Here is a 28000-nt window from a genome sequence, read left to right on the forward strand (position 1 = left end):
TTCCCTCATATACGTGAAAAGACATATACTTTCAACATGGTTTGCGCAGACATCATCAAAATCATTTTCGCCATTATTCTTCCTCCGTTGGGTGTTTTCCTTGAGGTTGGATGCAGTGGTGCCTTTTTCCTTAATATCATTTTGACCATTTTGGGTTACATTCCAGGTATCATTCATGCGGTCTACATCATTGCCACTCGATAACCGTCCAGGCAAAAATATAATATAAATGTTTCAATGTTCAATATTCTGTGTACCTAAATAAGGCCGTTTTAATAGATGCGTCCAGCTCTTTGTTTTCTACGTAGTTCTGTGGAGTCTTCCTCCACCTGTAAACTGATGCGATCATGTAAGAGGTTTTGTGGATTCAAACCATAGGAGATTTTGATAAAGGATAATCAAAAGTTCGTTTATCCGGAAGAAATGCCTCACTTTGCATCTTACCGCATGTCCACGTTGCGAAGACACGAATTCATCTCCACTACTGAAGTCTAAAGAATAATGCGAACGTATTGAGATTTCTGTGCGACACAATTTCTAAATCTTTCAGCCCGTTTCTTATTTAGATACTAATGCCATTACTTCCACAATTGACAACGGTGCAGAGGATCAGCAATGATTATAGTCCGCCGAAGTAAATGATTTGATAATACTGCGGTCTGGTTTAGCCTCTAAGCGAAAAGGTACCCAATTCTAATTTTAACACTATATTAGGTACGAAACCTTCGCTTTTTTTAACTGAATGGGACTAAAGTTTTCTATAAAGGTGCCTACTCTTCTCAGGTAATGAACTTGCGACAAAATCGTTTGGCATGGCAAGAAGACAAATATGATTAACCCCGAATCACCATACCATTGTAGCTAGCTGAAAGTGTATAACGATAACAGTTTATTTCACATAACAGCATCATGTCGAGAATTCATAAGCACACTTTCAGAAAATCCGAATCTACTTAAAACAACGTTTCAATATCCCTAGGCACTACACATGTATTTTTTCATTTTGCAAACAATTTGAGCACTATACTTGAACATAATCAGCTACTCAAACGTTTAGAGAGAAGCACGTAACCCATCCAATACAACGAGGCTGCAAACATGTCTACGTGTAGCACCAACACGTCTATGTACTTAGAAGTTGATGGTCTTGCCGAAAGTGCCCAAAGCAGCTTCCTTGAATGCCTCAGCCAACGTTGGGTGAGCATGGCACACGCTGGCAATGTCCTCGGTGGAAGCACCGTATTCCAAAGCCAAGCCAGCCTCGGCGATCATCTCACCAGCGTTAGGACCAATGATGTGACATCCCAAGACACGGTGAGTCTCAGCGTCCGCAAGGAACTTAACAAAACCGTCAGTGTCCAAGTTTGTCTTGGCACGAGAGTTGGCAATAAATGGGAATTTACCAACCTTGTACAGAATGCCCTTCTCCTTCAATTGCTCCTCGGTGGAACCGACCCAAGCAACTTCTGGGTGTGTGTACATCACAGATGGAATGTTGCCGTAGTTAACGTGACCATGGCCCTCCTTAATGAACTCAGCAGCAGCAATACCTTCCTCCTCGGCCTTGTGAGCCAACATGGCGCCAAAAGTGACGTCACCAATAACACGAATATGTGGTTTAGCAGTTCTGTATTGGGAGTCAATCACCAAACGTCCCTTCTCGTCCTGTTCCAAGCCAATGGCTTCGTGGTTCAAGCCCTTGGTGTATGGTCTTCTACCAATGGCCACCAACAAAACGTCGGCATCAAGTTCTTCAGTCTTGCCGGACTTGACGTTTTCAACGCCAATCTTGACCACGTCACCCTCACGGACACCCTTGGTGACCTTAGTGCCCAACATGAACTTCAAGCCTTGCTTGGCCAACAACTTCTGTGTGGACTTGGCAACCTCACCGTCCATACCAGCACCAATGGCGTTCTGGAACTCAATGACAGTGACCTCAGAGCCCAAACGAGACCACACAGAGGCCATTTCCAAACCAATGATACCACCGCCAATGATGGCCAACTTCTTTGGCACTTCCTTGAGGGCCAATGCACCGGTAGAAGTGACGATTCTCTCTTCATCCACCTCAATACCTGGGAATGGAGTAGCTTCGGAACCAGTGGCAATGGTGATGTTGTCTGCAGTCACCTTGTATTCTTCAGAACCGTCAATAGGCTTGACAGCCAAAGTGTGGTCATCCACAAACGAGCCATGACCCTTCAAATACGTGACACCGTACTTCTTGAAAAGCATTTCGATACCCAGGGTCAAACCTTTAACGGCCTTGTCCTTGGCTTCTTGCAACTTGGTGACATTGACAGAAACATCGCCGGCAATTTCGATACCACGGTTAGCAGAGTCATGCTTGATTTGGTGGTACAAGTGCGAGTTGTTCAACAAAGCCTTGGAAGGAATACATCCGACATTAAGACAGGTTCCTCCAAGAGAACCACGGGACTCGATACAGGCGGTTTTGTAATTGAGTTGAGCCATCTTGATGGCGTGCACATAGCCACCTGGTCCACCGCCAATAACGACGGCATCGTAGTGGCCTGCTTTAGACGAATTGAATCTGACAAACTGTCTGATGTTAGCTCTCAACATGGTTGTGGGAAAGAGAAGACGCTTTTTTTTGCTTGGGTAATATATCCAGCAACACATGCAGGACGCCCGGCGATCGTAGGACCGGACACGAATGCTCCGAGGACACCGGCCCACCGGTTATCATTGTTTTTGCAGCAAAAAGTGTGACGCGACGGAGTTTACACCTGGTTTATGCTGACAAATTTGACTGTCACGGTTTCTACTACTTGTGTTGGCGTGACTGTCTTGCTAAGTGGCGGAAGTCCGAAAATGCGAACAACGATTGGTGGGCCCGGATATTCCGCGCGAGCAGGTGCGGGTAGAAATGGTAAAGAAGATGTACGTTGTTAAAGATAAGCCTGACAACTAGGCAACTATTAAACGATAGACTAGCATGAGCGGTCGTATAATTTAGCCATATATTCTCTCTACGGAATATCTTTTTCCCGATGTTCGTGATTACTTGCTTCCGTATGCTAGTTGTGTAGATTATTAACAGTATTACTCCACTGTCTCGGCGTTTAATAGATACGGTCGGTCCGAACTTTTACCTAAAACGTGTATTCGTACGTGCTGTGCAATTATGGTGATATTGAACATCAAATTGGATAGGCATTACTTATCATTCTTCAAAGTATCTTTCCGCACATAGACTTTATGATTATAAGACACAACCCAATATGTTTTATCATCTGCATTTTTTTTCTTCCAAATCGCTTGCTTGAAGCCGAACTTTCGTCGGCTACATGTAGCTTGTCTCACCACTGCGACTACGAACTTCATTTTTGGTTCTCCATTAGTAATATATATGGTCGACGAACATGAAGTATGCGTATTCAACATGGGTATTGTCCTCTGTCGAATACTTCTGCAATCCAGTTACCCATATGGGGGAAAAGAGGGGCCAAAGTGTAAATCTAAATTCATGCAAGAGGCCCATGACCGGTGACGAGACGCATGACTTTCCGACGATCGGCATTTACTTCGTAGTTCATCATTAGTATTGATTTTCGGCAGAGTAATTCTTCTTCTGAATACATTAATCATATCTGCATGATTATGTGTAGTATTATTTGAAACAAGTTGAATCGCTACCAGGTCGGTATTAGTCAACACCACTCGTAATGAAAAGCTGTGAAAGGTACTTTGCGCAAAATCAGGGAATGGTCTATAAATTCTATGCTGATTTGTGCCCGCATTCATCAAGCCCATACACCCCCATCAAGTATGCCATTCTGGTAACAACCAAATCAATCGCCATTTGTATAGAGTCTCTGGCTAAATCGACTTTAGAGCCATCAATTTCTTGCCAATTCACAGGGATTTCTTTCATTTCAACACCTTGCATTCCACCGAGAAGAAGCACTTCAACGTCGAAAATCCAACGTTCAGTATGCATGTGGGGAAAAATGATTTGTGCCGATTCACGGTTGAACATCTTGAAACCGCACTGGGTGTCTTGGATCTGGCGAATACCAAAAATGAAAACCAAAGTATGAAGTCCATACATCAAGAAGTTCCTCACAAGAGACCGTTTCACCACAGCATCAGTGTTCACCATATGAGCTCGCAGGCCAATAGCAATAGCCGGCTTTCCCTCTGGTTGGGACTGTAAAAATTCCAACAAACGTCCCGAGTCACCAAACTTAGTGGCACCGTCGGCGTCTGCAAACAAGAGATATTTTCCTTTGCCATGCAATATACCGTGCCTGACAGCACCGCCTTTACCTCTATTCTGCGATAATCTGACGACCTTCAACACATGTGGCGAAAGATTCAACATAGTAGCCTTTTCCAACGCAAAGTCTGCTGTGCCATCGCTACTGCCATCGTCAACAATAACAATCTCGTATTCGTCCTTAAGATTTTTCTCCAAATACTCAACCGCCTCGTCTAGCATCTTCCCCAAACGTGATGTTTCATTATAACACGGTACAACAACACTGAGAAGCGTCTTTCCCTTCTCGATTTTGTCCAGCGGCAGCGCTCTAGGCGGCAAATTATGGACCTGGCCCTTACCATCGTTGGTCATGTATTTCAGTTCTGATTCAGTCGGTGGACGAGGATGGTGGCTGAAAAAGAGGACAGCGCCATAGACAGCCAAGAACGCTGTGACCAAAAGAGCCACAGAGTACGTTTGAAACGACATGGGCGCTTGGAAATGGCCTTTTGAAGATGTAAAGACCAAAAAGATATGCTGTCCAGCGACTGCAGGACCAAAGTCGCGTCAACAATTGCCTGAAAAAAAAACGTGGATCCTCTATGTCGCACTACCGTAACACTAGTTCAATTAGCTGTGCCATACAAAGCTCATAATCGTTTTTACTACAGTAGCTACTTCCGTCAGCGCTAATATTGATTTCGCTGATCTTCATATCTTTTCATTTTCCATTACCTCATCTTCCTCATATATGCCCCATGCTTATTTAGACGCCAATTTCGTCACTCGGTTATTGAGGCATCTTGCATTATTCAAGAAAACCTCGACCAATTCTTCAAACCGAATGCTATCTGAGCCATCCCTAACCTTGTCAAAACCCCTAAAGATTTCTGTAGGATCAATCTCAAGCTCCAACTCGAAATTAGTCTCATGTTCCACCACGGTCTTGCCTGCCTTATTCTTCATTGTTTTTGGAGTCAGTACCGACGTGAAATCAAATTGCGTGACGGTGGGAGAATGCGTCAATGATGTTCGTTTCTTTATACGCGTATTTTCTGGCTTCTTCTTGAGTGTAGGCTCTATCTTCTCCTCTGCGACGGGAAATTCAAGAGATAAGGATATGCGGAAGTCGTACATCGACGAGGGGCAATGGATATAGAGATCGGATATTCTCTTTTTCTCAATCGCTGTGTACCGTGGAGGATTTAACGTATTATCCTTAGAGATTCTGATTCTCTTTGGTCTCTCATTCCGTTCATTGATTTGAAAAATAAGATCAGTGAAATCTGTCTCCAAAGTTGAAAACTTTCTTCTGGGTTTGCTAGGATTTTTTCTGTTTTCTTCCTGGTACTTCTTCTCCAACTCGTCCAAGAATGCTTTCATTTCCTTCCATCCAGTCTCGTGGACCGCCATTTCGAAACGAATGTTCGACGCATTAGTGTAGATACAGTCAGATGACACACCAATATCAAGACGGTAACCAGCCTTTTTGTCCACAATGGTACCGAACTTGAGCTCCAATTCCAAAAACTTTCTGTTTTCAAGTGGGATTTCCACGAAATTTGCATAGATCCACTCAGCTATAGTACGTACAATAGATTGAGGAGGGATTACACCAGTTACCAGACATTCCAAGTCCTGGGTGTACATGTGGCTTCTGTCAAAGACGGGTTTCAGCGAAAGGCCACCGGTAGGAACCGAAGGGCTAGGTTCTGGAGGGAAATGACCATTCTCTCTGTTATTCTGGGATGGAGGAAACCATTCTTGAGACCAGATTGGAGGTTGCGTATAGCGGCGAGGCTTTCCTCCTTTCTTTTGGCTATGTTTGAGCTGGTTGATCTTTTCCAACTCGGAGCCAACAATATGCGCAGGCCGCTCTTGGGTAGACGGTTTCTCTTCAACGACAACCCTCACAATTTCTCCTTGTGTAGAGTCTTCTTCGGATTCCTCTTCCTCATCTGACTTTGTAGGGAACTCGCTCTCAGAAATATGGATTTCCGATTCATCATGGTCATCCGTTTTCTCAGTTTCGGCCGTTTTCTGTTCTGAATTCCGCGAGGCATTTGATGCGGGACCATTAAGCAAGTCATTGATGGAGTGTCTATGATTCAACTTGGGCATCGCAGAGCCCGATTCTGTATCGGCATCTGGAGGCGAGTCGCCATTTAAAATAGATCCCACATTCATTGGACTGATAGAATGTACAATCCGTGCCGTGTTTCTAGTATTGAGAAAATAAGAAAGACCCGTACATCACTTTGGTGCAAGTGCCATTAGCTTAGCGAAGTCATTCGAATGCGATCAGCTAAAACCTATCATATTACATGTTTGAGACTACTTTCGATTGTTGCACTAGGATTCACTACTTACTTCATAGAAGAGGATAAAAATCACTGATTCTTATGTTGCTGAATAATCTTTTTTTTTGCCTAGCGACCCAAGTTCTTGTTCAATCTCTCCTGCACAGCGTCAATAAACTCTTCAGTGGTGACATAAGAGCTTCTGTCAGTTTTACCTTGAGTCAAAGCCAAATCCTTTGTCATCTTGTTGTCAATGGCCACAGTGTCAATGACAGCTTTCTCCAAGTCCTCTCCAAACTTGACCACTTCAGGGGTGCCATCCAAGTTACCTCTTTGGATTAAGCCTCTGGTCCACGCAAAGATAGAAGCAATAGAGTTGGTAGAGGTTTCCTTACCTTGTTGATGTTGTCTGTAATGTCTTGTGACAGTTCCATGAGCTGCTTCAGCTTCAAATGCTTTTCCGTCTGGGGTAACGAGAACAGACGTCATGAGACCCAAGGATCCGAAACCTTGCGCGACAATGTCTGATTGCACATCACCATCGTAGTTCTTCATAGCAATAATGTAACCGCCTTTAGACTTCAACATTTGCGCCACCATGTCGTCGATCAATCTGTGCTCGAACCAAATGCCAGCAGCCTCAAAATCCTTCTTGTACTTCTTCTCGTACAAACCTTCAAAAATGTCCTTGAATCTGCCATCGTACTTCTTCAAGATGGTGTTCTTGGTAGTGGAGAACAAGTTCATCTTACGCTCCAATGCCATTCTGAAGGAAGACTCAGCAAAATCAGTGATGGACTCATCGGTGTTATACATGGACAAGGCAACACCTGCACCCTTGTAGTCGTAAACTGGGATAACTTGTTCAGGGGAGCCATCCAGTGGCTTAAAAACCAAAGACAAGTTTCCAGCTTTGGGGATCACAACATCAGTAGCCTTATACTGGTCTCCAAAAGCATGTCTACCAATAATGATGGGCTTCTCCCAAGTGGGAACAATTCTTGGAATGTTGTCAATAACAATTGGCTCTCTGAAGACTGTTCCGCCCAAAATGTTACGCAAAGTACCATTTGGTGACAACCACATCTTCTTCAAACCAAATTCAGCCACTCTGGCTTCGTCTGGAGTAATGGTGGCGCATTTGACACCAACACCATACTTCAAAACAGCATTTGCAGCATCAATTGTGACTTGGTCATCTGTCTCATCTCTGTACTGGATTCCAAGGTCATAGTATTTCAAATCAATGTCCAAGTATGGCAAAATGAGCTTGTCTTTGATGAATTGCCAGATAATTCTGGTCATCTCATCTCCATCCATCTCAACGATGGGATTCTTAACAGTGATTTTTTGCGACATGATTGACTAGCCGATCGTAGAAACAGGGGCGCTAAGAAGAAAAAAAATACAAGAAATTCAGAAAAAGGCAAATTATACGCGAGAATCCGTGCTTATATATAGTAATCCAGTGAAACTCCGGGGAAGTGTGGAGGTGAAGAAGCGAGACGTCTCACCTACATGCACTCCTTACACAAGGCTTCGATTGGAAGTTAGAGCTTTTTACTATCTAAAGTGAGAGAATTACTCTGCCAGCAATGGTGCCTCGACCAAGAAATGAAGAATTTCCGTGCTCTACTAAATTCTTCTCTTTGCCATTTCTCATTATGAGAAATCCTTGGAATCTGATTTGACTGCCCCGCTCATGACTGCAGATAGATCTAAACGTGATCCCTCATTCGGCAACTGTTGAACTTATATGCAACACCGTGCTACTCCACTGTTAGTCTGTTGCAAGACTGCTCGAAGTATTCGACTATGGGCTTGAGAAGAAAGCGCAGGTGCCAATTAATTGGTTCCGTTTGCGAACACTAATGGATGATTTATTTTTGATGACTCAATCGTAGTATTGTTGAAAATGGAAAATACCGGGACAGATTTCAAACCAATCACCGGCCTCCAAATCAATGTATCCGAATGCGTTTCCGATAAAGGTCCAGCGAGCCATATCTATGCCTCGGTCAAATGGATGATAAGTGCGAAATTAGGTATTCTGAGGCGCGCAACAATCCAAGTTACCCGTAAGAGTCCGGGAAGACCTCGATGGACCTTTAGCGCGCTTTTTTATGGTTACCCGCAGGGAGATGAGGCTCAAAAACGCGAAGGTGAGAGCGTTTTTTTCTTCTTCCTTTCACCACATTACAATTGTGGGTCTTGGAATTAATCATTACTTTGTGAATGTGAAGTAACAATTGGTATGTAAAATTCCGAGGTCTTGTGAAGTTTATGATGAAAACCTAACTCAGCTCACTCTGAGCCTTTGGCGTTGCTGATAAAATTCCTAATCCAACTTTTTTCCTGATACTTCGATGACCATAGTTTTATTTTTGCAAACTTTCTTTCTAACACATAGACCAGCATGGGCGTTTATTTTTACACGACATTAGGCCAATTTAACCCCTAGTTAGGACTTTTTGGCCTTAACGAGTCGATTTCGGACGTCTGCGGCACTAAGTATTGTGGTTGCTTCTGCTGTCCATTGGCCGAATTTTTGTACTTCATGTAAGACTTGCTGTGCAACTGGGTTTCGTATTCAATAGGATCAAAGTTGTTTACCAAAACATCAGGCAGCATAATCACCCAGCCTTTCCTCAACTTCACTGGTAATTTGTAGCCCGTTCTACAGGGCACGATGTGAAGCCTTCTGTTGGAGTTGGAAAAATTCTCAGCCACTTTGTAAATTGATTCAGGTACAGCATTACTGTACACCGTAGGCGAAGACGCCGGAGATTCGATTTGTAAATCGGTGTCCACATTGCAGTGGATAAGTTCACTATCGGTAGATCTTCGTACGGTTCCGGTGATGCACATCCAGCAATGCCATTGATTACGGCGCATCAACGATTGCCCATTTCCATTTTTGCCGTGGTCAGGATGGAAACCATCGTTCACTCCACTTGGAAACAAGGGACTATTCTCCTCGATAGGTACAAATACTAATTCTTCGGACCTTCTGAATTTCTTGTTCCATCTATCTCCATTGAGTAAACCCGTTAATTGCTTAATGTTGGCTGATGTGGACCATATAAACAAGAAACCTGGCTTGGCACATAACTTATAGAGGGGAAGCAGATTCAAGAGCGGCAACAAGAATTGGTTTTCCACTAAAGCACCGATCATGATGACATCAAACTGCAATCCGTAATCATTCACCCATTTATTCAAGGTTGGTACCATCTGGTTTGCTTCGATTCTAACTCCAAATGGCGTTGTTGCATGGTTGCTGACTTGTTTTGCTTTGAGCTCTTTCAACCTTTGCAACTTTGGATATCCTTCCATAGGATTTTGGGCATTTCTAATGTAGCGAGTTGAAATTGTCCGAGAGTGAACGTAGTGATTGGAGTAATCGTTTTCAGATGATCTTTGTTTTTTGTTGGCTGATGTTGAACTATCGTTAGAGGACAGACTCTTTTGGACTCTTGAAGTCTCGTTATGTGTATTGCTTGCTGAATTAAAAGAACGCGTCCCATATTTTGAGTATGAATACATTTGGAAAATTGTGCAAGGCTAAGAATAAACTGGCTAGAAAACGGCCTTTTATATAGCAAATGGCTGCAAAATGAATGTTTCAAAAGTGTCGCGGGTATCAGTTGTATGACTGACACTGTTTGATATCCCAAGGACATGAAACTGCAAAGGGACAAACCATCAGAGCATTGAGAGTTTTGGTTTTACATGTGCTACAAAAATGTCTGCTCATCTAATTTTATTACTCAATCGAGGTGAACAAGACCCATACCCTCTGTATGTCTCATTTTCATCCATGTGCGAATTAGACAAAGATCGCAAATGGTAATGAGGCTAAAAATGGAGATCGCAAATTGAGAATAGACTAGAAATGGCTCGACTGTTACATTCTACTAGCTTATGGTAGTCAAAGAATTAAAAGCAAGCGTTAAAACCGCCAAAGAGTTGAATGACGTAAACCAACTCACCGCTTCCATTGTTTCCCATGATATACTCTTTTAAACAGTATAATCGAATACATTAACGAATAACATCAAAGGGGTAAGTCAAGGGCAACGGGATCAACGTTGCAAGTAAACAATGAAAGAACATTACGTATTTCATTTAATTCAGTGGAGAGATAGGGAAGAGCAAAATTTAACCTATACTGATAGGGAGCTCCAACTTGATGTCAAAAATATTAGCGACTACGGACTATATTATTAATACGGCTGTAATATGCTAAGGAGGCCAATTCAGCGTCGACGTAGGACCTGGTCAGCCGTTCAAATCGACCTTCGTAACAAATTTGAGTACTTTGGGGATTAAAACAGCGTCAATAATAACCCCACCAGTCTGTCTGGCCTGACTTGTAAGTGGTACTACTATTGTAAGAATAAGTATAACAATAGATAATGACTGATACATGGGTGAGTTTTTACATATTGCTTTACTATTCCGGAAAAAAGAAAAACAGAACAGATAATCAGCCATAAGAGACATTCATACAACATAATTAACGTACTATATTTTTATTGATCATGCAGCTATATATAGACTTAGGCCTTGTAAGTTCTAACACCATGGTCGGATCTGAAGATAGCGTCGCCTTCAGAGTAACCTCTGCCCAAACCAAAGCCGACACCAACCCAGACAGGGAAGCTTCTTCTCTTGAAGAACAAGATAGATGCCAAGACGCCACCGCCAAAACCCAAGCCGGTTTTGATCAAAGTGTTGGACAAAACGAGGTCCCACTAAAGAAAGTTAGTTTTCAAGAATATAATAAGATCAACGTAAGTGAGACATACCTTATCGTTCAACAAGTTTTGGGAAGTGGAAGGAACTTCTTTCAATTGTTCAGACATTTCGTTTATGCTGCAGAGTGTTTGTTAGTATGCGGTCTTGCTTGTGATTGCCCAAAAAGATCAAGTAGTGGAGGCCCCGGGGTGTACGGGTGCCGAAAGAAGTCCCCGAGACGAAGCAGGGCCCAATTCTAGGCGGGGGCAAGAGCGGAAATCTGATCGGAAAGCTCCGAGACGAACATACTGAGGCTCTAAAGGAATATACTGTCTTGGGAAATGAGAGTTTGGACCAAACACAGGCGAATTTTCAGTCGCATTTGGTTGGATGGCAGTATGTGCAGTACGCAAATTGGCACCTGTTGTATGGTTGAGGTGAGTGAGGACGAAAATGCCAGACCAGAAACGGACAAAAATACGAAGGCTTGCCACGCGCGATAGGAGGACATAGACGATAAAATTGAGGAAAGAGAATATCGAGGCAACAGAAGATAAAAGCATTAAATGACGACTGTAGTACTGATTTTTGCACAACTAAGCAGAAGGCAAACGTCAGAACACAGAGAAGTAATCATGACAGCGAAGCAACCAGGTAAATGAAAACGAAAAGGAAGTATGCGAACAACACGGCTGTAGAAATGACACATGATGGACCAACAACAAGCAATACCGTTTTGTTACCGAGTAGGTTAATACAAGACGTCACAGACACGGAAAAGAAAATTATAATCAGAGTAAAAAGGTGAAGAAAAGGCGTGACACATGGGAGAGAGAAAAAGAAAAGAAAGAAGTCAGTCAACCGGCAAGTATTAGCATACGGTCATGGGGTATTGTTGATGCGTAGGCATACCCGAAAAGCATATCGAGCCATAGTCAAAAAATTCTACCGTAAGGGGTGCGCCTCATGGGCCTCAAGATATTTCCGCATCATTTGAACACTTTTCCCTCTGCACATAACAGCCCGGCCAAAAAACAATCCCACGAAAATTGTTCTCGCCTCAAGATAACAAAGCACCAGCACCAAGCCTCCAGAAAGCACGTTTTCCTTCCTTTTACCTACCCCACTCGTTCCGTTCTTGCTAGTACTGGTGTATTCACTCAACAAGAGACTGTTTCCAAAGCTGTTTCTTGAACAACAACCGATTATTATTTCCCACGGTGCGCGTTAACTAGAAGCCCCATTCTCCTAGCGCAGCTGCCTATTCTATCACAACCTAATGTCTACCGCAGGGTCGGCCGAAGTATCACCTGAGCCAAAGGCCCCCGCGTCTTTGGATGAAATTTCCATGTCTGCAGAGGCTCTTTCCAAGTCCCTAAGCGAAGAACCGCGCGCTCGAACACATGCGGAATACAAGTCACCCGAGACGGGCAATTCAGCAGACAATACAGACGATTTTGACGATACGCCTTCGTCGTTGCCGCGAATGCCCGGCACGTACGATTTCATGGGCTTGAAATCCGAGTCCAACAACGATCTGTACGACAATTTGGCTGACAAGTTGAAACAAGAGAAACGCGCAACCTCAACGCCACCTGACGCTGAGGCAGGCCTTGGAAGCCCCGTGATTGTTCCTCATGCCCATGAACGCGAGGAACTTGTGTGGTCAAAAGAAGAGGACCATGATGGGGTACCTAGTCCAAACCTCGATAAACATGAACTGAACGAAGTCTTTGACCCAGCCACAAACATCAATGTGGAGTCAGAGAGCCACTCTGGCGCTGAGTTAATTGAACGTGACGCTAAACTAGACACTGGAATCGCCGACACCGCCACCAACATAGATGTTGCAGTCAATGATGATGTTGAAAGCAATACACCCACAGACGAGACACCAAAAACGAATGTCACCATTGCTCACACTCTAGGCCCAAGCATTGAAGATTCAGCGTCGGCGTTCCTCAGCAGTGAAAGTAAAATAAGCGATCCACCCAGCTCGAACAACTCAGAAGTCCCGCTTGGACAGTATACAGCACTGCCTTCTCCAGAAATGCTACCTGGCTCATTTGAGGCGCCTACAAAATATGCCCTGGGATCTAGCAGCTTCAAAATCTCCAATAGCCCGTATCTCCACTCTCCCGATCTTTCGCATTACAAGCCACAACTCGACCCTGGCAAGCCTACGAGTAACTTGGCTGCTAATGTTGATATGGAGCGTCTTTTACAAGACCACGCGGGGCTGCGTCAGAGCTTTTCGTCACTGTCGTCCAGCAAACATCCCAATCTTAATGACGGCACACCTTTGGGCAAGATTCCCACTGTACATGACTCGGTAGATGACAATGACAATGATGACAACGACACGCAAGAAGAAGGGCCACTTCTGGAGGCAATCGGAGGGCTCAACATCCATAACTTGGGTAATACTCGCTCCTTTTCTACTCTGACGGTCATCCGCAATCCGCCGCCCCCACCAGCACCGGAGGCGCAGGCGCAGACCGGACCACGCCAATTGAAGAGCACTGCTGTGAACACCACGTCGCCTTACGCAAACCCAGTGCTGACTTTCCAACAACCCCCTACTACCACACCACTGACACAACACTCGAGCATCTTTGGAACTACTAGCCCCGGTGTTTCTTCCCCTGGACTTAGTATGGGCGTTTCTCCTGGCAAAGCCAACGGTAGCACCAAAAAACGCAAGAGTGGGAACCGGATGAAGGGTGTGTTCACTTCAATGTTTGGAAAATCGCGTAACAACTACTCAGGGTCCTCCAGCTCAGCAGGCTCACCGGAGCTTAGTATGAAAATTTCAACACCATTTAACGCCAAACATGTTGCACACGTGGGAGTGGACCACAATGGATCGTACACAGGGTTGCCAATTGAATGGGAACGTTTGTTGAGCGCTAGTGGAATCTCTAAAATTGAGCAACAACAACATCCACAAGCAGTCATGGACATTGTTGCATTCTACCAAGACACCAATGAGAATACAGACGAGAATGCGTTCAAGAAATTTAAACAGGCGGAATTCGGACCTTCCAAGACTGATGCTTCTTCTTCATCCTTGTCCAACTCCTCACCCCCATCGACACCAATCGAGAGCTCTGGCATGTTTGATGCCATGGCCACGCCGCCGCAGCCTTACCAGTCTCCTCACCTGCTGGCACCCCATAAGTTGCGGAGCCCCAGTCTGACTATACCTGCCGGTGAAAGCGGCCAATTCATTCCAAGCCGCCCTGCGCCTAAACCACCTTCCACGCCATCATCAGCGACGCAGACAGAGGTGAGTACTCCACAACTGGGCAAGAAGAACTCGCTTATGGGCCGCAGATCCTTCTCGTCTAAATCAATAAAACTGGGTATCACCACCCCAAAGACGGAGCATGTCTATCATACGACACAATCAAAAATGAAGCTGGCACGGCCGCCAACACCGAATCAAAATATCCCCAAGTCAAAGTCACACAGCTACTCACTTGCTGCACAGACCCAATCAGAGCAAAAAGGTCCCACTACGGCTCCCGTATCCTCAACCGCTAAATTTCACGACTCGGATTTTCAAAAGTCTTCATCGGACTTTAAAACGCATCGTCAACCGCCACCTCCTCCAGTTCCATCGACTACAAAATTGAGCCCATCACAAGTTGAAGAGGAACCTGAACCAAAGAGTGAAGAGGAACCAGTTCAGCCTAGAGCACACAACAATCAACAGCCCGTGCGGGACGCAAAGAAGGCAGCTCTTTTGGCCCAAAAGAAACGCGAAGAAAAGAAGCGCAAGAACCAACAGATTGTGGTGAAACTACAGGCCATCTGTTCCGAGGGTGATCCAAATGACTACTACACGGATTTGAAGAAGATCGGACAGGGAGCTTCTGGTGGTGTCTACATTGCGCGCTCGACAGACGCATCACAGAAGGTTGTAGCCATCAAGCAAATGAACCTCGAGCAGCAACCGAAAAAGGAGCTCATCATTAATGAGATCTTGGTAATGAAGGGCAGCAAGCACCCTAACATTGTTAATTACATTGATTCATATCTTCTAAAAGGCGAGTTGTGGGTCATTATGGAGTATATGGAAGGTGGCTCGTTGACGGAAATCGTTACACATAGCGTCATGACTGAAGGCCAGATAGGTGCAGTCTGCCGGGAGACACTCAAAGGACTTCTGTTTTTGCATAGCAAAGGTGTTATCCACCGTGATATTAAGTCTGATAACATTTTACTCAATGTTGATGGCAACATCAAAATGACAGACTTTGGCTTCTGCGCTCAGATCAATGAGCTCAACTTGAAGCGTACCACCATGGTGGGTACACCATACTGGATGGCGCCAGAAGTGGTATCACGCAAAGAATATGGACCCAAAGTGGATATTTGGTCATTGGGTATAATGGTCATAGAAATGATTGAAGGTGAGCCGCCTTACTTGAACGAGACCCCGTTACGTGCGCTATACTTAATAGCGACGAACGGCACACCACGTTTGAAGGAGCCAGAGGCGTTGAGCTATGATATAAAGAAATTTTTGGCGTGGTGTCTACAAGTGGACTTCAACAAGCGTGGTACTGCTGACCAATTACTTCAGGACAAGTTCATTCTTGAAAGCGACGATGTGTCAACTTTGGCTCCTTTGGTGAAAATCGCGCGTATGAAGAAAGCCAGTGAACTCGAGTGACGTATAGACTGACTATATGTTTTCATAGAGAAAAGACGTGTAGATAATAGAGCGAAGGGCCGAATGCGAAATTTAACTAGAGTTATGCTTGGTGTTGCTAAATGAGATCAAAACGACGAGCATGTAAAGCGAAATGGCTATGTTAAACGTGAGACTAGTGCGGTAGGCCGTCGGTCTGTAAAGTACCTTTCCGGACGTCTTAATAATAATTTTATCAAAATCGGAAATTGCCAAAATATAACTAATCTGTAATCAAGCGCGATACCTTCATTATGAACACGAACCAGTAATATCTCTATCTGAGGATCAATTCACTAGCTATTTGAATGCTTTAAAACCTCTTAGTTGTCAAGTACATCAGAGGAGATTTTTGTAGCCGAGAAAATAAGCTGATGAAGAACTTGCGATAGATGAAAAATATTCAGTCACAAATCAGAATAAAATATTTTGTGATGAGTCGTCGAATTTCCAGGCTAATTTGCCTTCAACCGATTTCGATAAGATCACTAGGAGAATGGAGACTTAACGAATATGTACTGATAACTTTGTGACCTGATTCATTTTTATTCCATAATCAAAAGAAAAATATGCAATTTCAGAGGGTGGCTTGACTCGTTCTCCACAAAATATATATACGTATTAGCCCCAAAGTAAGCCATGAGAGAATAGTCTGTTATATAAATGGAACCATTGCCTTTCGTGCTCTTCAGTGCCATATTCAATGTTCGTAAAGCATGCTCTTAAAATCCGCCAGTCATATCGCGTATTTTGTCTACTTCTTCTTGAAGTGCTTTAAGGTCATCTAAGATGTTAGACGTGCTTGAACTAGCATCGCTGTGTTCATATACTGGAGCACGCATCACCAGGTCTATACTAGGAGCTTGAGGAGGTGGTGACGCCAACGAGCTACCACGACGACGAGAGGGTGGGGGTGGTGGTGCCCGAATCAGGACTTTTGGAGGAAGCGGTGGTGCTGGTGACACTGAAGCAGAACGACCAATGGCAAGAGTTGGGTTGAGGCCAACAACATCAGCAAACGCGCGAGGTGGTGGATCTGGCGTGCTTGTGTTCAGAGGGATCGGGTTAGGCAGTGAGAATGAGCGTGCCCGGCGATTAGGCACAGGTGGGCGAGGTTTCTCTTGCCTTTCTGGGATTCCTATGCGAGCATTAGCATCTGTATTTCGAAGCGTTTCCGAGGTTTCCCCTGTCGTTATAATATCTCTATTGTCGGGAGGTGGCGCAAATAAGCGGGCCATGTCTGCTGGCCCAGTCATATTCGGCCGAAGAGGCGAGAGACGACCCATTTGTGCTATCTGGGCCGGGCCAGTCATGTTTGGTTGAAGCGGCAGCAGCGGCCGTGGCAGACTAAAAGAGCCATGAAGATGAATATTGGCAGGAACTCCTCCCACCAGCATGGTATCGACAGAATGAAGGTTGCGGAAGTGATTGATTTCTGAAGCCATATCCATGAGAATCTGTCTCTCTTCTGGGTCGGGCGAAGCCACGCCACGAAGGGGGTTATTGTTATTGTTGCTGTTATTGTTGCTGTTGTTGTTGGGATTATTGCTGTAATTGTTGGCGGTATTGGTATTGGTATTGCCGTTGGAGCTTTTGTTTGATGTGCTGAGGCGTTCCAAGAGCTGGTCCATCGGAAGCAGGTAGTCCAAAGAGTCAGACATGGGCTCGTCATGGACATCGTGAACATCAGAGACAAGCTGATCCGAAAACTTGACGCTCTTCATTTTCTTCAGGCGTTTTTTGTTCAGTTCATCGGGTCTTTCTCCCGTGAGCATAAACTGGGTAAACAGGTCCAAATCGAGTGGTTGTGTTGGCTGCGTAGGTTCTTCAGACTGCTTAGGTTCATCGGGTTCATCGTTTTGCCGTTTCTTAGACAATATAGACGGCGGAACGGGGACAGGTGCCTTCTGTTGAATAAGCAGACGGGTCGGCTCTTTGCCTTCGAGTGTATGCGACACTACACGGAGCAAGGCGAAAAACTCGCCGATATTGATCAGCGCCAAGATTTTGCTAAAAATTCGGTTGATTTTTTCCTTCGTTTCCGCAGGCAAGCGAAAGTTGCTCAAGAAATGGTACACGTCGTTCATAGTGATAGTTCGCAGGTTGGTGCGGGCCAAAATATCCAGGTACCACCGCATGTATGTTTTTGATTCTTCAAGGGTTAGATCTTGAGCTGTAAGCGAAAGCGGCACGCTTTCTCCGTCAGCATTGCTGTCAATGTTGCCATTGGATCGGCTGATGTTGTCTGCCAGCGCATTCGGAAACAGATAATGGTACGAATCCGGAACTTTCTGCAAGTCTGTGTTAGAAGCCGAGCCGAACGATACTGGCGGCGGCGCTAGACCCGCCTGCGGGCCAGATTGGGCTTGCGGGCGCACAGAGCTTAACCAATCAAGCTGGGTGTCCATACTGGAAAAGAGACGAGTAGCGGGGTGCCGATGACAAAAAATGAGTTGAGGTGGAACGCAAAAAAAACAAAAAACAAAAAAGAGGGTAAAAGCAGAACTGTGTGAGGGAAGCGGACCAGTGCCAGAAAGTGCAAAGGCAACAGGAGCCAGGTACAGAAGGATATGTTGTGGAGGAAGCTTGTTGAACAAGGGTGCACCGGAAATAGTGCGTGCAGGATCAGGTTCGTGTTATAGCCAAAGCAAGGGCCAGCTGATTGGACGAATGAGGGACTGGATAGCGATGATCGTGAAGAGAAAAGGTGGTCTATCGAGCGCTGATAATTGGCGTCTGCTGTGAAGGGAGGAATGCCGGAAAGTTGGAGGAAAGAGACAGAATGTGGAATAGGAACGGCCCTGGATAGAAGGCGCGCCAGAAACGACAAGCGGGCCGCGCGAAATAGTGACTCGGCTGAATGTACTAGAAGAATCTCTAGCGCACGACATGTTGAAAAGAGCGAGGCAAGCAGGCGCAGCAAAAAAGCGGCTTGCGCTCGACTCGGACTCCGATGACGAGCTGTTTGAAAGTGTCATGGCGCGAAAGGCCCAGAAAGTGGCTCAAGAGAGCGAAGAGAGTGAAGACAATTCAGTGATTAGCAAGCGTCAACAAGACGAGAGCTTTGAGATTGTCGGGCATAGCACGAGCAAGAAGGATGAAAACGCCAACGGCACAGATGACCATAATGTACAAGTAGAGAACGCCACAGACAATTCTCGCCCCAAGTACCTACTGGCTTTGCTTGAGCAGAAGCAGATTCGCGACAAGGAGCACAAGGCGATGCAGCTAGCTCGTCAGCAGAAAGAGGGGCTAGTGGTGTTCGAAAGTGATGCATATCTGACCGGAACAAGTGCGGTGTTAGTGGAGCCCGAAAGTGTGGAACTGAAGCCAATTGTGGAAAAGCATGCAGCTGGTAAAGATATGAGTACAGTCAAACAGACGGAACAGTTTGCGTCCAAGATTCTGCAAGAGCAACTACAAAGCGCACGCGAGCGTTACTTCAAACGTATGAATAGACTATGAAACATTATGAAACGATTATGGTGAAACTGGCTCAAAATCAATTTTCCTTACAGCAATGCCTCTTGGATCAGCACTGTGTCCACAATTTGCCGACCAGTATTATTTGGAGTTGCCTCCTCTGGAATTGGCGCAGAATGTTGGTGGCTACCTTGCAGGTGGACGATTCTCTCGATTCCGTCTGCGCTAGGCATGAAGATGACGCGCGTTCCCGGGTTTCTACTCATGGCTTGAAGCGCCTCAAGGTAACGAATCTGTAAAGCGGCAGGTGAACTCAATATGTCCGAGGCTTTTCTCATTTGCTTGGCACTCTCTACCTCTGCCTTGGCATTGATGATTTTAGCCTCACCGATTCTCTTCGCTTCAGCAGCCTTGGCGAATGAGTCTTGAACACTTGGAGGTAAGGTCAAGTCTTTGATCAATATGGACTCGATTTGTACACCCCATGCAAAGGCAGTCTTCGAAATGATTTTGGCGATTGACTCGGCAATCTCTTCTCTCTTTTCCACCACGTCTTGTAACGTACAGCTTCCCACAACATCCCGCATAGTGTTTTGTGTTCTTTCGGTGATGGCACTATGGATGTCTGAAATGGAAAAGATGGCCTTTTGCGGATCAATAATATTGTAATACACAACCGAGGTGATCTGCACAGTCAAGTTGTCTCTAGTGAAACAAGATTGTGGAGGCAACTCTCTAGTGTTGATTTTGATATTGACACGAGTCAATTTCTCTGTGAAAGTATTGACATAGGAAGTGCCTGGCTCCACAGTTCTGGACAAAGCACCAAACGTTTGCACCAAACCAACTTCACCCTGGTTGACAGTTTTGTACGGGTTTTCACACAAAAAGCAAAACATACCACAGCATCCAAAGCATTTACCCACAGTAGTAAGAAAGTTTTGATAACCGTTGGTGGGTGGAGTTGGATAAGTCTTGGCGAAATCCTTGAGGATCATTTCAGGTTTGATATAAGCATCTTCTTCTTTACTAATAGAGGGGGCAATTCCTTCTGACATTTTGAAATTTGTGTGGAGGCACCAAAAAGTAGCCGTCACGGCTCTTTTATGTTTGGCTTTTTCATGCGGAGAGGTGCGTATTACGAACTGTATACCAGAAGCCCGGTTCTGATTAAACGACAAGAAGCATGACGTTTAGTGTGCACTAGCCGTTCTTGGCTCACCCTTACAGAATGAACCTATTCATTTCACCAAGGCTCTTGTAGCTCATTTTTTTCCCCCCTCAAAGAGCTATTCGTACTGGTTTTCATGTTCTCATATGCCAATGTCAAACTAAAACCATGCTGATATTTCCTAATTCCGCCGCGCCATGCGGCTCTCCACGAGAAACGTCAAGGATGCTCATGCATGTCCTACATACACCCTTATCATCCAGTGTAAAGTGACCAGCCATTGCGGTTAGCAAACTCAGCCCAGTCTATGCAAACATCGCCGTTTGGGTTTTCTAACCAAACACCTTCGACAACCTCTTGAATCCTTCTCGAGTTGCCTATTTCGTACTGGTTCTGCTGGTGTTCAAATCTGAACCTCATGCGGGCGCGGTCGTATGTCCGCCAGCACGTGACACCGCATACTAAAAGCAGGAGCGAGAGTGACACATTGAGTGGCGTATCGAGAAGTAAATCCACAAGTACTAATGCTTTTAGTAAAAGCCGCTGTTGGGCAATGGAAGAAGGAGCAAGCCGTAGAATAGACGTACCCAATTGGATTCGACACACATATGTGTAGAGTTCAAAAAGTGCCATGTGGAGACTGAGCTGATTTTGATCATGTGCCAACATTCGCATATGTGATGGCCATGGACTACACTGGTCAATTTTGGCATTGAGTTCTGCCCATACTCTCTCCAGTTCTTCATAATACTGCGCCCTCTCGACGTATGCTTCTTGTCCGCTGTCTTCGAGCTCATTAATGCGGTCCAGCATTTTCAGTAGTTCCACTTTGGCGTTGGCAATTTCTCCCAAAATATTGTATATGGGCGTGATGGTGCCTTGAAGAGGGTCTATACCGTACTCATTGTCATCGTGGAGAATCTCCTCATACTCAGCAATACTGAAATGAGTCCCTCCTGTAAGCGCGTTTGAAGATAGCACATCATGAAATTGAAAGTCTGAGATCAACCACTTTATGTTATTGCTGTGACCAAATTGCTCAGCAACACACAGTAGTCCTCCGACGGAATTGATTAGCCGGAAACACCGGCGGTGGAACTCGATCCATACCTTGACATCTCCCGTGCACACTTCAATGCCAATAAATATAAGGTAGAAAGCGAAAAGTGTGAAGAACTCTTCTTTGTTGGACGGCTCTAAATTACTGCCTATTTCTTCACATATCAGCTTGGCTGCTTTTTGCATGTAAAACCACGGCTTGGAAAAGTTGCGCTCAGGCTTGATGAGTTCCGAAAAAAACCCTCCCCATGCGGTCAATGCATAGAGAATAGATTGCTTTTGCATGGCAAGACTGAAAAAGGTCTTTAGAAAATAATTCAGCTTCTCGGGCGCTATCGAAACAAAACTGCAATACTTTTCCCGGTAACATTGCAAGAATAGTGCACCTTCAGCATCAAGCTCAGCCACTCCATTGAACGGAAGTGCAAATCGTGCACTAAGATCAACTCTTCTAAGACTAGAAGCGTTTTGAGAAAGCAATTGCAATGTTGTCCGGCTAGAATCATTGACAAACATGTCTTCATCTAAACTGGATAGAATATGCTCGATTGAAGGTTCCTGTAAAGTTACGTCGTCATTTACCAGGTGATCCTTCGTAACCTGAGGCACTCTAGTCATGGAGAGAACATTGTGATCCCTCTTCTTATCCGACCATGTGCATGTGTCACCTCGACTTTCGCAGTTGCGACATTTTGGATACTTCTCATCACAGCGTTTCCTGTTGTGTTAGGAGTGTATTGAATGCAGAAATATGATGGACGTACTTTCTTCTTCGGCATGTCAAACATCCATTAACGGACCTCGATTTTACCCCACAAAACCGGCTTTTCCTAGACAGTGGGAGTTGCACTAACACGGGCACTTTCTTCAGCTCCAAGGTCTGAAATGTGTCTATGCTAATTGTGCTGAACATTATTTGCCACGGACCAAGACGGACAGAAAAGCGCCAATTTCCCAACTGATAAATGAAGGTGGATCCACAATGAGAAACACGCGCACATTGGACGCAGACTATGGGGGCGCCAACTACCCTTTTGGGCCAAGTCGCGGAATTGTGCGCCTTTGATAAGATTCTTGCTTCTTCCAACAACCGATTGAATATTGTTCAGCACAGGCGAATCACTTTATTTATTACCTTTCGTTTCATTTCTTATAATTATTGGGAAGTGAAACTTTTGAAATGCACAATATTCTCGTTTTCGGTTCTGGAGGTGTTGGATCTATTGCCGCTTATGCTTTAGATTTAGCGGAAGATACCAGCGTAACGACAATCATCAGATCCGACTACGATCAAGTGACTAAAAACGGATACAAAATTACTTCTGTTGATTATGGAACAATTGAAGCTTACAAACCTTCTAATGTTGTGAAATCTATCGACGAGGCAAAAGCGCATGGTCCATTTGACTACGTCGTGATATCCACGAAAAACACACCTGACATTACCAAGACAGAGGAGCTTGTTGAACCTACTATCAGCGAGGGAAAAACTGTCATCTTGCTTATGCAAAATGGAATTGGCATTGAGGAGCTGTTTCTCACAAAATATCCCAACAATATAGTCTTGAGCGGTGTTTCTATGATTTCATCCACCAATTACGATGGTGTCATTGATCATGTTGGCCACGATTTCTTGAAAGTGGGATATTTTGAGAACCCGAATATCCCAATAGATAAACAGAAACAGGCAGCACTTCAATTTGTTCTGTTGTACCATAATGGCAAGAACGAATGCGTCTACGACGAAGATGTTAAATACACTAGATGGAGAAAATTAGTTTACAATGCCACTCTCAATTCAATTTGTACATTGACAAATGTTGATGTGGGTCGGTTGCAACTTTTCGGTGGTGTGGATTCTTTGGTCAGAAGCGCAATGAAGGAAGTCTTGGCCATTGCCAAATCCGACGGAGTTGAATTAGATGAAAGTATCATTGATTTCATGATCCACTCAGACGACGGCGTGTACTATGCGCCCTCAATGTTGGTGGATTTAAGAAAGGGTAATTACATTGAATTAGAAGTCATTTCTGGTAACCCGGTGAAGATCGCTCAGAAAAACGGCGTGGAGGCTCCAACATTGACACTTATTTATAACTTATTGAAGGTGATCCAGATGAGAACAAAAGAGGCGAAGGGCGCAATATCAGTGCCAGAAATTAGACCGGTTCCGGATGGAAAGTTGTAATACTGAATCATGATGTATTATATACCCTACATAAATCCAGACTCGTAATTGAAAGTAAGACAGCTAGTATCCAGATGTAGATCTACATTAAAGTTTAAAAACAAGTAAACATCTTTAAGTTATAAAATAGCATAGAAAACCTTCCACCAAACACCTTTTCTCAGGTTATACTTCTCATCAAATGTCTGTGCATGATTTATTTCGTCCTCTTCTGCAATGGAAATAAGGTCCTCAATATGGATTTGCTCAACTGGAATACTCAATTGTTTCCATTCACGTCTCCAAAGAATATTTCCAACATAAAGCACAAAGATAATGATCAATGTGATGTAGGCAGTGAAGAAATCCGAAGTGTTCCAATTGCCCTTAATGAAAACAGCATAGCCATTTGTAAGGGATAAGAGTGAAAAGAACGTAACGGACATGTATGCACCAACTCTTTGCATTGGGGGTCTGAATGGGACCCTATCGTTCAACTTGTGGAAGTCGATGACTTTCCGATAGAAAATGTAAGTTATGCCAACAAAAGACCACGAAATGAAACCAGCAATTGTGGCAATGTTGGTAAACCAGTTAAAAACAGTAGTAGCAGACTTTGAGCAGTTGAGATAAGCCAAGAAAAGAAACAATGAACTCACACCAACAGCATAGAGAGGAACACCACGCAGAGTGGTGACAGAAAAAATCTTAGGAGCATCTCCTTGCAAAGCCATAGAATGTAAACTTCTAGAGGCTCCGTAAAGCAAGGAAGTTCCAGCTGAATATGCCGAAGTGAGAATGCAAGCATTGACAATATGAGGCAAGGTGTGGATACCAACATTGGTCATACCAATCACAAAAGGAGAAGCAGCAGCAGAAGATTGGCCAGAGTTGATGGCACCCATCAATCTAGGGTCGTTGTAAGCAACAACCACACCAATGACCAAAGATCCCAAGATGTAAAAGACAGCCAAACGGTACACAAATCTTTTGCACACAATTGGTAGGTTTCTTCTAGGATACTGGGCCTCAGAAGTACATGACACAATCAATTCTGGAGTCAAGATGAAAGAAAATCCTGCTTTAATAATACCTGTCCAGCAAGCCAAAAATTTACCTGTGTTTCCACCAACCAAGTGTTCGGTAAAAGCACCTGGATGATTCCAGTACTTGAAACCCAAAACACCATGCTGGTTTGGGCCTCCGCCGAAGAAAATGACAATTCCCAAGATGATCAAACCAGTGATACATAAAATCTTGATAATTGCAACGTAAAACTCCGACTCACCAAAATAACTAACAGGCAAAACATTGAGGAAAATAGTCACCACAAGGAAAATAGTAATCCAAATGGCAGGATTAGCATCACTCCAGTATTTGATGACAAATGCACAAGCCGTGATTTCTGATGGGGGAATCATGGCCTGGGCATAGAATATATTCCATCCACAAGTGAAAGAGAACGACCTGCTCACATATTTTCTAGACATTGCATACAAGGTAGACTCTCCAGCAAGAGGAATCAATGTGGCGATCTCTGCCAACTGATTCATTACTAACCACACGAAAAATGAAAGTGAAACGTACCCAATCAAAATTCCACCAGGGCCACAAGTGGACAATGCTCCACCAGAACCAACGAAAAGACCTGTACCAATGGCACCACCTAAACCAATCAACTGAATGTGTCTAGATTTCAAACCTCTTTTGATTTCTGTATTTTTCTCCGAAAAATGGCTGACGATGGAGGCCGAATCCGTTCCAATCTTCAGCTCGTCCATCGCCTCAACAGAGACATGTGCATCAACCTTTTTTGACATGATGAGTGATTAGAGAAAAACTGAAAAGTTGAAGAAACCGCTTCGAGAGACATCCTTATAACTTCTTGCGATAAGAAAGAATCGTAAAACGCCGAGAGTTCTTATCAAGAGATTATCTCGTGGTGCAGGAAGATGGGGCATCCCGCTATCAATGAGGTTTGGCATATCACGAAATAATGTATGGCGGTAAAATAGAGGACACACGCCATTTCCTATAGGGGAGAAGGAAGTGCGCATAGTTGAGAGGTGCCCTTCGCAAATTGCTAAAAGAAACTTGTAAGTTTGAAGAACTTCAATATTTGTGCAAAATTTCGGCATTTTTGCTGCCAGTCAGAGCAGAACAGCAGAGAGCCTTGTCTTTCATAGCTTGGTTATGACCACAATAGAATCTGGTACTGATATACTCCCGTTTCAGTGACCTGCAAATGCTTTGAGAAACCGCGGATATCATGTACCGGTGGTACCTGCAGACCCAAAATAGCGATAAGCGCCTATCTCACAATTTGGGAAATTGGCGAAGAGTAATACTGCATCTCATATTGGTGGAGCTTCTTCACCTTTCTCCGATTCGCTAGAGAAACCGTTTTACCTCATATAAAATAGTTAGTAACTAAGCTTCTTACTTGCCCCTCTCCATTTTTCAACATTGCAATCTTTTAATGATTGGAAGACGCCAATTCACTCGCCAAATCGCACGCCAACTTCACACTTCGGCCAGAAATAGCGCTAATCAGTTCTCAATTCCAAGATGGGCTTATTTGGCCTGTGGCCTGGTTATCTTGGGAGCGGGCGTCTCATTTTGGTCAGTCAATTCTTCTATCGTGCGTTCCGATGCCACATTTGCATCCGTGTTTCCTGTTTCAGAGGTTATGAAACATAATACTATGGATGACTGCTGGATTGCCATAGACGGCCATGTTTATGATGTTAGCAAATTTTTGGCACAACACCCTGGTGGAGCAGCAAGGATTTTGCGTTTTGCAGGAAGCGACGCATCCTCAGCATTTAGATCTATTCATACTGAGCTGGTTCTTAACAGAATGAAAGAACATGTTACATATCTTGGCCCATTAGGAGAGGGGGAGTTCTTGAATAAGGCTAAGAAGGAACAAAAACTCGATGTGGCATTGGGAGACAAGCCATCTTTGGCGCATATTTTCAATTTGCTGGACTTTGAATTTGTGGCCAAGAAAGTTCTTCCCCAAACCACCTTTACATACTATGCAACGGGTTCGTCGGACGAGTTTTCACTCAGAGAAAACCGGTACGCATATCTGAGGGTTTTCTTCAAGCCAAAAGCATTACAGAATGTGCAACAGGTGTCGACTAGTACAAAAATGCTAGGAATTGATGCAGAATTACCTCTTTATATTTCTGGGTTTGCCGGATCTTGTTTGGCTCATCCAGACGCTGAATGGAACTTACAAAGAGCAGCATATAAGGAGAAAATTGTTCAAATGGTTCCTAAACAGAATTCCATTGATTTTGACGAGTTCTTCGATGGAGTGCCTGCTGATCAAGAGCAGTGGGCACAACTTCACTTTTATACTGACGAGGAATTGGAAAATATGGATGAATATATCAATCGGTTTGAAAGCAGGAAAAACATCAAGGGAATCTTCTTCAATGTGGACGTCACTGCCTTGGGCAACAGAGAGAAAGATTCCAAGGTCCGAGCTCTAGATGAAGATTTGGGTGAAGCATTGAACGAAATGGCCAACAATAGTGGTGCTGAATACTGTAAAACATTTACTTGGGACCATGTTCGGAAGTTAGTTCAGAAAACTAACTTGCCTGTGGGGCTCAAAGGAATACAAAGAGGTGAAGATGTTGTTCTTGCAGCTCAGAATGGAATCAAGGCGGTAATTTTGTCTAACCACGGAGGCCGCCAGTTGGACTTCTCACGACCACCTTTGGAAGTTTTAGCTGAAGCAAAACAAATGCTTAAAGAGAACGGGTTGGAAAAAGATATTGAGATTTACGTTGATGGTGGAATTCGCCGTGGTTCAGATATCATCAAGGCCATCTGTTTGGGTGCGAAAGGTGTAGGAATGGGCCGGCCCTTTTTGTATGCTATGGCAGGCTATGGGGAAGCAGGCGTAGTTCGGGCGATCCAAATTCTCAAAATGGAAATGATCAACAATATGCGGTTGCTTGGGGCACGTAACATTGCCGAGTTGGATGAATCATTCATTGATGCATCGAGCTTAAAATTGCATAACCCAAATGTCAACGACAGGTTGTATGACGAGAACTACGTGTCGCTTCCCTCTCCACCTTGGGGAAAAGCGTAAATAGAATAAAACCCGTACTTCATACGTTTCCGTAAGGTATGTTAACTGCTCTCAGATTACAGTTTCTTCAAGTTTATTCCTATTCTGTTGCAAGTTCCG

General features: G+C 44.3%; 15 protein-coding genes across 15 annotated transcripts; 6 read left to right on the forward strand and 9 right to left on the reverse strand. All coding sequences in view use genetic code 12, as the record gives it.

Annotated features, from left to right (window-relative positions):
* Positions 1-36: 36 nt before the first annotated feature.
* FOB63_001695 (uncharacterized protein) lies at positions 37-495 on the forward strand (the record flags this gene model as incomplete). The annotated part of the gene is made up of 2 exons (XM_066102184.1): positions 37-180; positions 379-495. The coding sequence occupies 2 exons, from the start codon at positions 37-39 to the stop codon at positions 493-495; spliced, it is 261 nt and encodes an 86-aa protein (XP_065958482.1).
* A 636-nt stretch (positions 496-1131) lies between these two features.
* On the reverse strand, positions 1132-2646 carry LPD1 (dihydrolipoyl dehydrogenase; the record flags this gene model as incomplete). Its single annotated transcript, XM_002618180.2, has 1 exon — positions 1132-2646. One exon carries the CDS (start codon positions 2644-2646, stop codon positions 1132-1134), a length of 1515 nt encoding a protein of 504 aa, XP_002618226.1.
* A 1099-nt stretch (positions 2647-3745) lies between these two features.
* ALG5 (dolichyl-phosphate beta-glucosyltransferase) lies at positions 3746-4717 on the reverse strand (the record flags this gene model as incomplete). The annotated part of the gene is made up of 1 exon (XM_002618179.2): positions 3746-4717. The coding sequence occupies one exon, from the start codon at positions 4715-4717 to the stop codon at positions 3746-3748; it is 972 nt and encodes a 323-aa protein (XP_002618225.2).
* A 273-nt stretch (positions 4718-4990) lies between these two features.
* CET1 (polynucleotide 5'-phosphatase) lies at positions 4991-6415 on the reverse strand (the record flags this gene model as incomplete). Its single annotated transcript, XM_002618178.2, has 1 exon — positions 4991-6415. One exon carries the CDS (start codon positions 6413-6415, stop codon positions 4991-4993), a length of 1425 nt encoding a protein of 474 aa, XP_002618224.2.
* Positions 6416-6657: 242 nt separating this feature from the next.
* Positions 6658-7887, reverse strand: FOB63_001699 (NADP-dependent isocitrate dehydrogenase; the record flags this gene model as incomplete). The annotated part of the gene is made up of 1 exon (XM_002618177.2): positions 6658-7887. One exon carries the CDS (start codon positions 7885-7887, stop codon positions 6658-6660), a length of 1230 nt encoding a protein of 409 aa, XP_002618223.1.
* A 1098-nt stretch (positions 7888-8985) lies between these two features.
* KAR4 (Kar4p) lies at positions 8986-10074 on the reverse strand (the record flags this gene model as incomplete). The annotated part of the gene is made up of 1 exon (XM_002618176.2): positions 8986-10074. The coding sequence occupies one exon, from the start codon at positions 10072-10074 to the stop codon at positions 8986-8988; it is 1089 nt and encodes a 362-aa protein (XP_002618222.1).
* Positions 10075-11072: 998 nt separating this feature from the next.
* Positions 11073-11528, forward strand: FOB63_001701 (uncharacterized protein; the record flags this gene model as incomplete). Its single annotated transcript, XM_002618175.2, has 1 exon — positions 11073-11528. One exon carries the CDS (start codon positions 11073-11075, stop codon positions 11526-11528), a length of 456 nt encoding a protein of 151 aa, XP_002618221.2.
* A 1019-nt stretch (positions 11529-12547) lies between these two features.
* On the forward strand, positions 12548-15949 carry CST20 (mitogen-activated protein kinase kinase kinase kinase; the record flags this gene model as incomplete). Its single annotated transcript, XM_002618174.2, has 1 exon — positions 12548-15949. One exon carries the CDS (start codon positions 12548-12550, stop codon positions 15947-15949), a length of 3402 nt encoding a protein of 1133 aa, XP_002618220.2.
* A 740-nt stretch (positions 15950-16689) lies between these two features.
* FOB63_001703 (uncharacterized protein) lies at positions 16690-18375 on the reverse strand (the record flags this gene model as incomplete). The annotated part of the gene is made up of 1 exon (XM_002618173.2): positions 16690-18375. One exon carries the CDS (start codon positions 18373-18375, stop codon positions 16690-16692), a length of 1686 nt encoding a protein of 561 aa, XP_002618219.1.
* A 481-nt stretch (positions 18376-18856) lies between these two features.
* FOB63_001704 (uncharacterized protein) lies at positions 18857-19432 on the forward strand (the record flags this gene model as incomplete). Its single annotated transcript, XM_002618172.2, has 1 exon — positions 18857-19432. The coding sequence occupies one exon, from the start codon at positions 18857-18859 to the stop codon at positions 19430-19432; it is 576 nt and encodes a 191-aa protein (XP_002618218.2).
* A 47-nt stretch (positions 19433-19479) lies between these two features.
* FOB63_001705 (uncharacterized protein) lies at positions 19480-20448 on the reverse strand (the record flags this gene model as incomplete). The annotated part of the gene is made up of 1 exon (XM_002618171.2): positions 19480-20448. One exon carries the CDS (start codon positions 20446-20448, stop codon positions 19480-19482), a length of 969 nt encoding a protein of 322 aa, XP_002618217.1.
* A 368-nt stretch (positions 20449-20816) lies between these two features.
* FOB63_001706 (fungal specific transcription factor domain-containing protein) lies at positions 20817-22238 on the reverse strand (the record flags this gene model as incomplete). The annotated part of the gene is made up of 1 exon (XM_002618170.2): positions 20817-22238. The coding sequence occupies one exon, from the start codon at positions 22236-22238 to the stop codon at positions 20817-20819; it is 1422 nt and encodes a 473-aa protein (XP_002618216.2).
* Positions 22239-22800: 562 nt separating this feature from the next.
* Positions 22801-23808, forward strand: FOB63_001707 (ketopantoate reductase family protein; the record flags this gene model as incomplete). The annotated part of the gene is made up of 1 exon (XM_002618169.2): positions 22801-23808. The coding sequence occupies one exon, from the start codon at positions 22801-22803 to the stop codon at positions 23806-23808; it is 1008 nt and encodes a 335-aa protein (XP_002618215.2).
* Positions 23809-23927: 119 nt separating this feature from the next.
* FOB63_001708 (Amino acid permease family protein) lies at positions 23928-25607 on the reverse strand (the record flags this gene model as incomplete). Its single annotated transcript, XM_002618168.1, has 1 exon — positions 23928-25607. One exon carries the CDS (start codon positions 25605-25607, stop codon positions 23928-23930), a length of 1680 nt encoding a protein of 559 aa, XP_002618214.1.
* A 659-nt stretch (positions 25608-26266) lies between these two features.
* Positions 26267-27901, forward strand: FOB63_001709 (FMN-dependent dehydrogenase family protein; the record flags this gene model as incomplete). Its single annotated transcript, XM_002618167.2, has 1 exon — positions 26267-27901. The coding sequence occupies one exon, from the start codon at positions 26267-26269 to the stop codon at positions 27899-27901; it is 1635 nt and encodes a 544-aa protein (XP_002618213.2).
* Positions 27902-28000: the final 99 nt, after the last annotated feature.

Source organism: Clavispora lusitaniae, assembly GCF_014636115.1.
Source record: "Clavispora lusitaniae strain FDAARGOS_655 chromosome Unknown tig00000038_pilon, whole genome shotgun sequence".
NCBI lineage: Eukaryota > Fungi > Ascomycota > Pichiomycetes > Serinales > Metschnikowiaceae > Clavispora > Clavispora lusitaniae.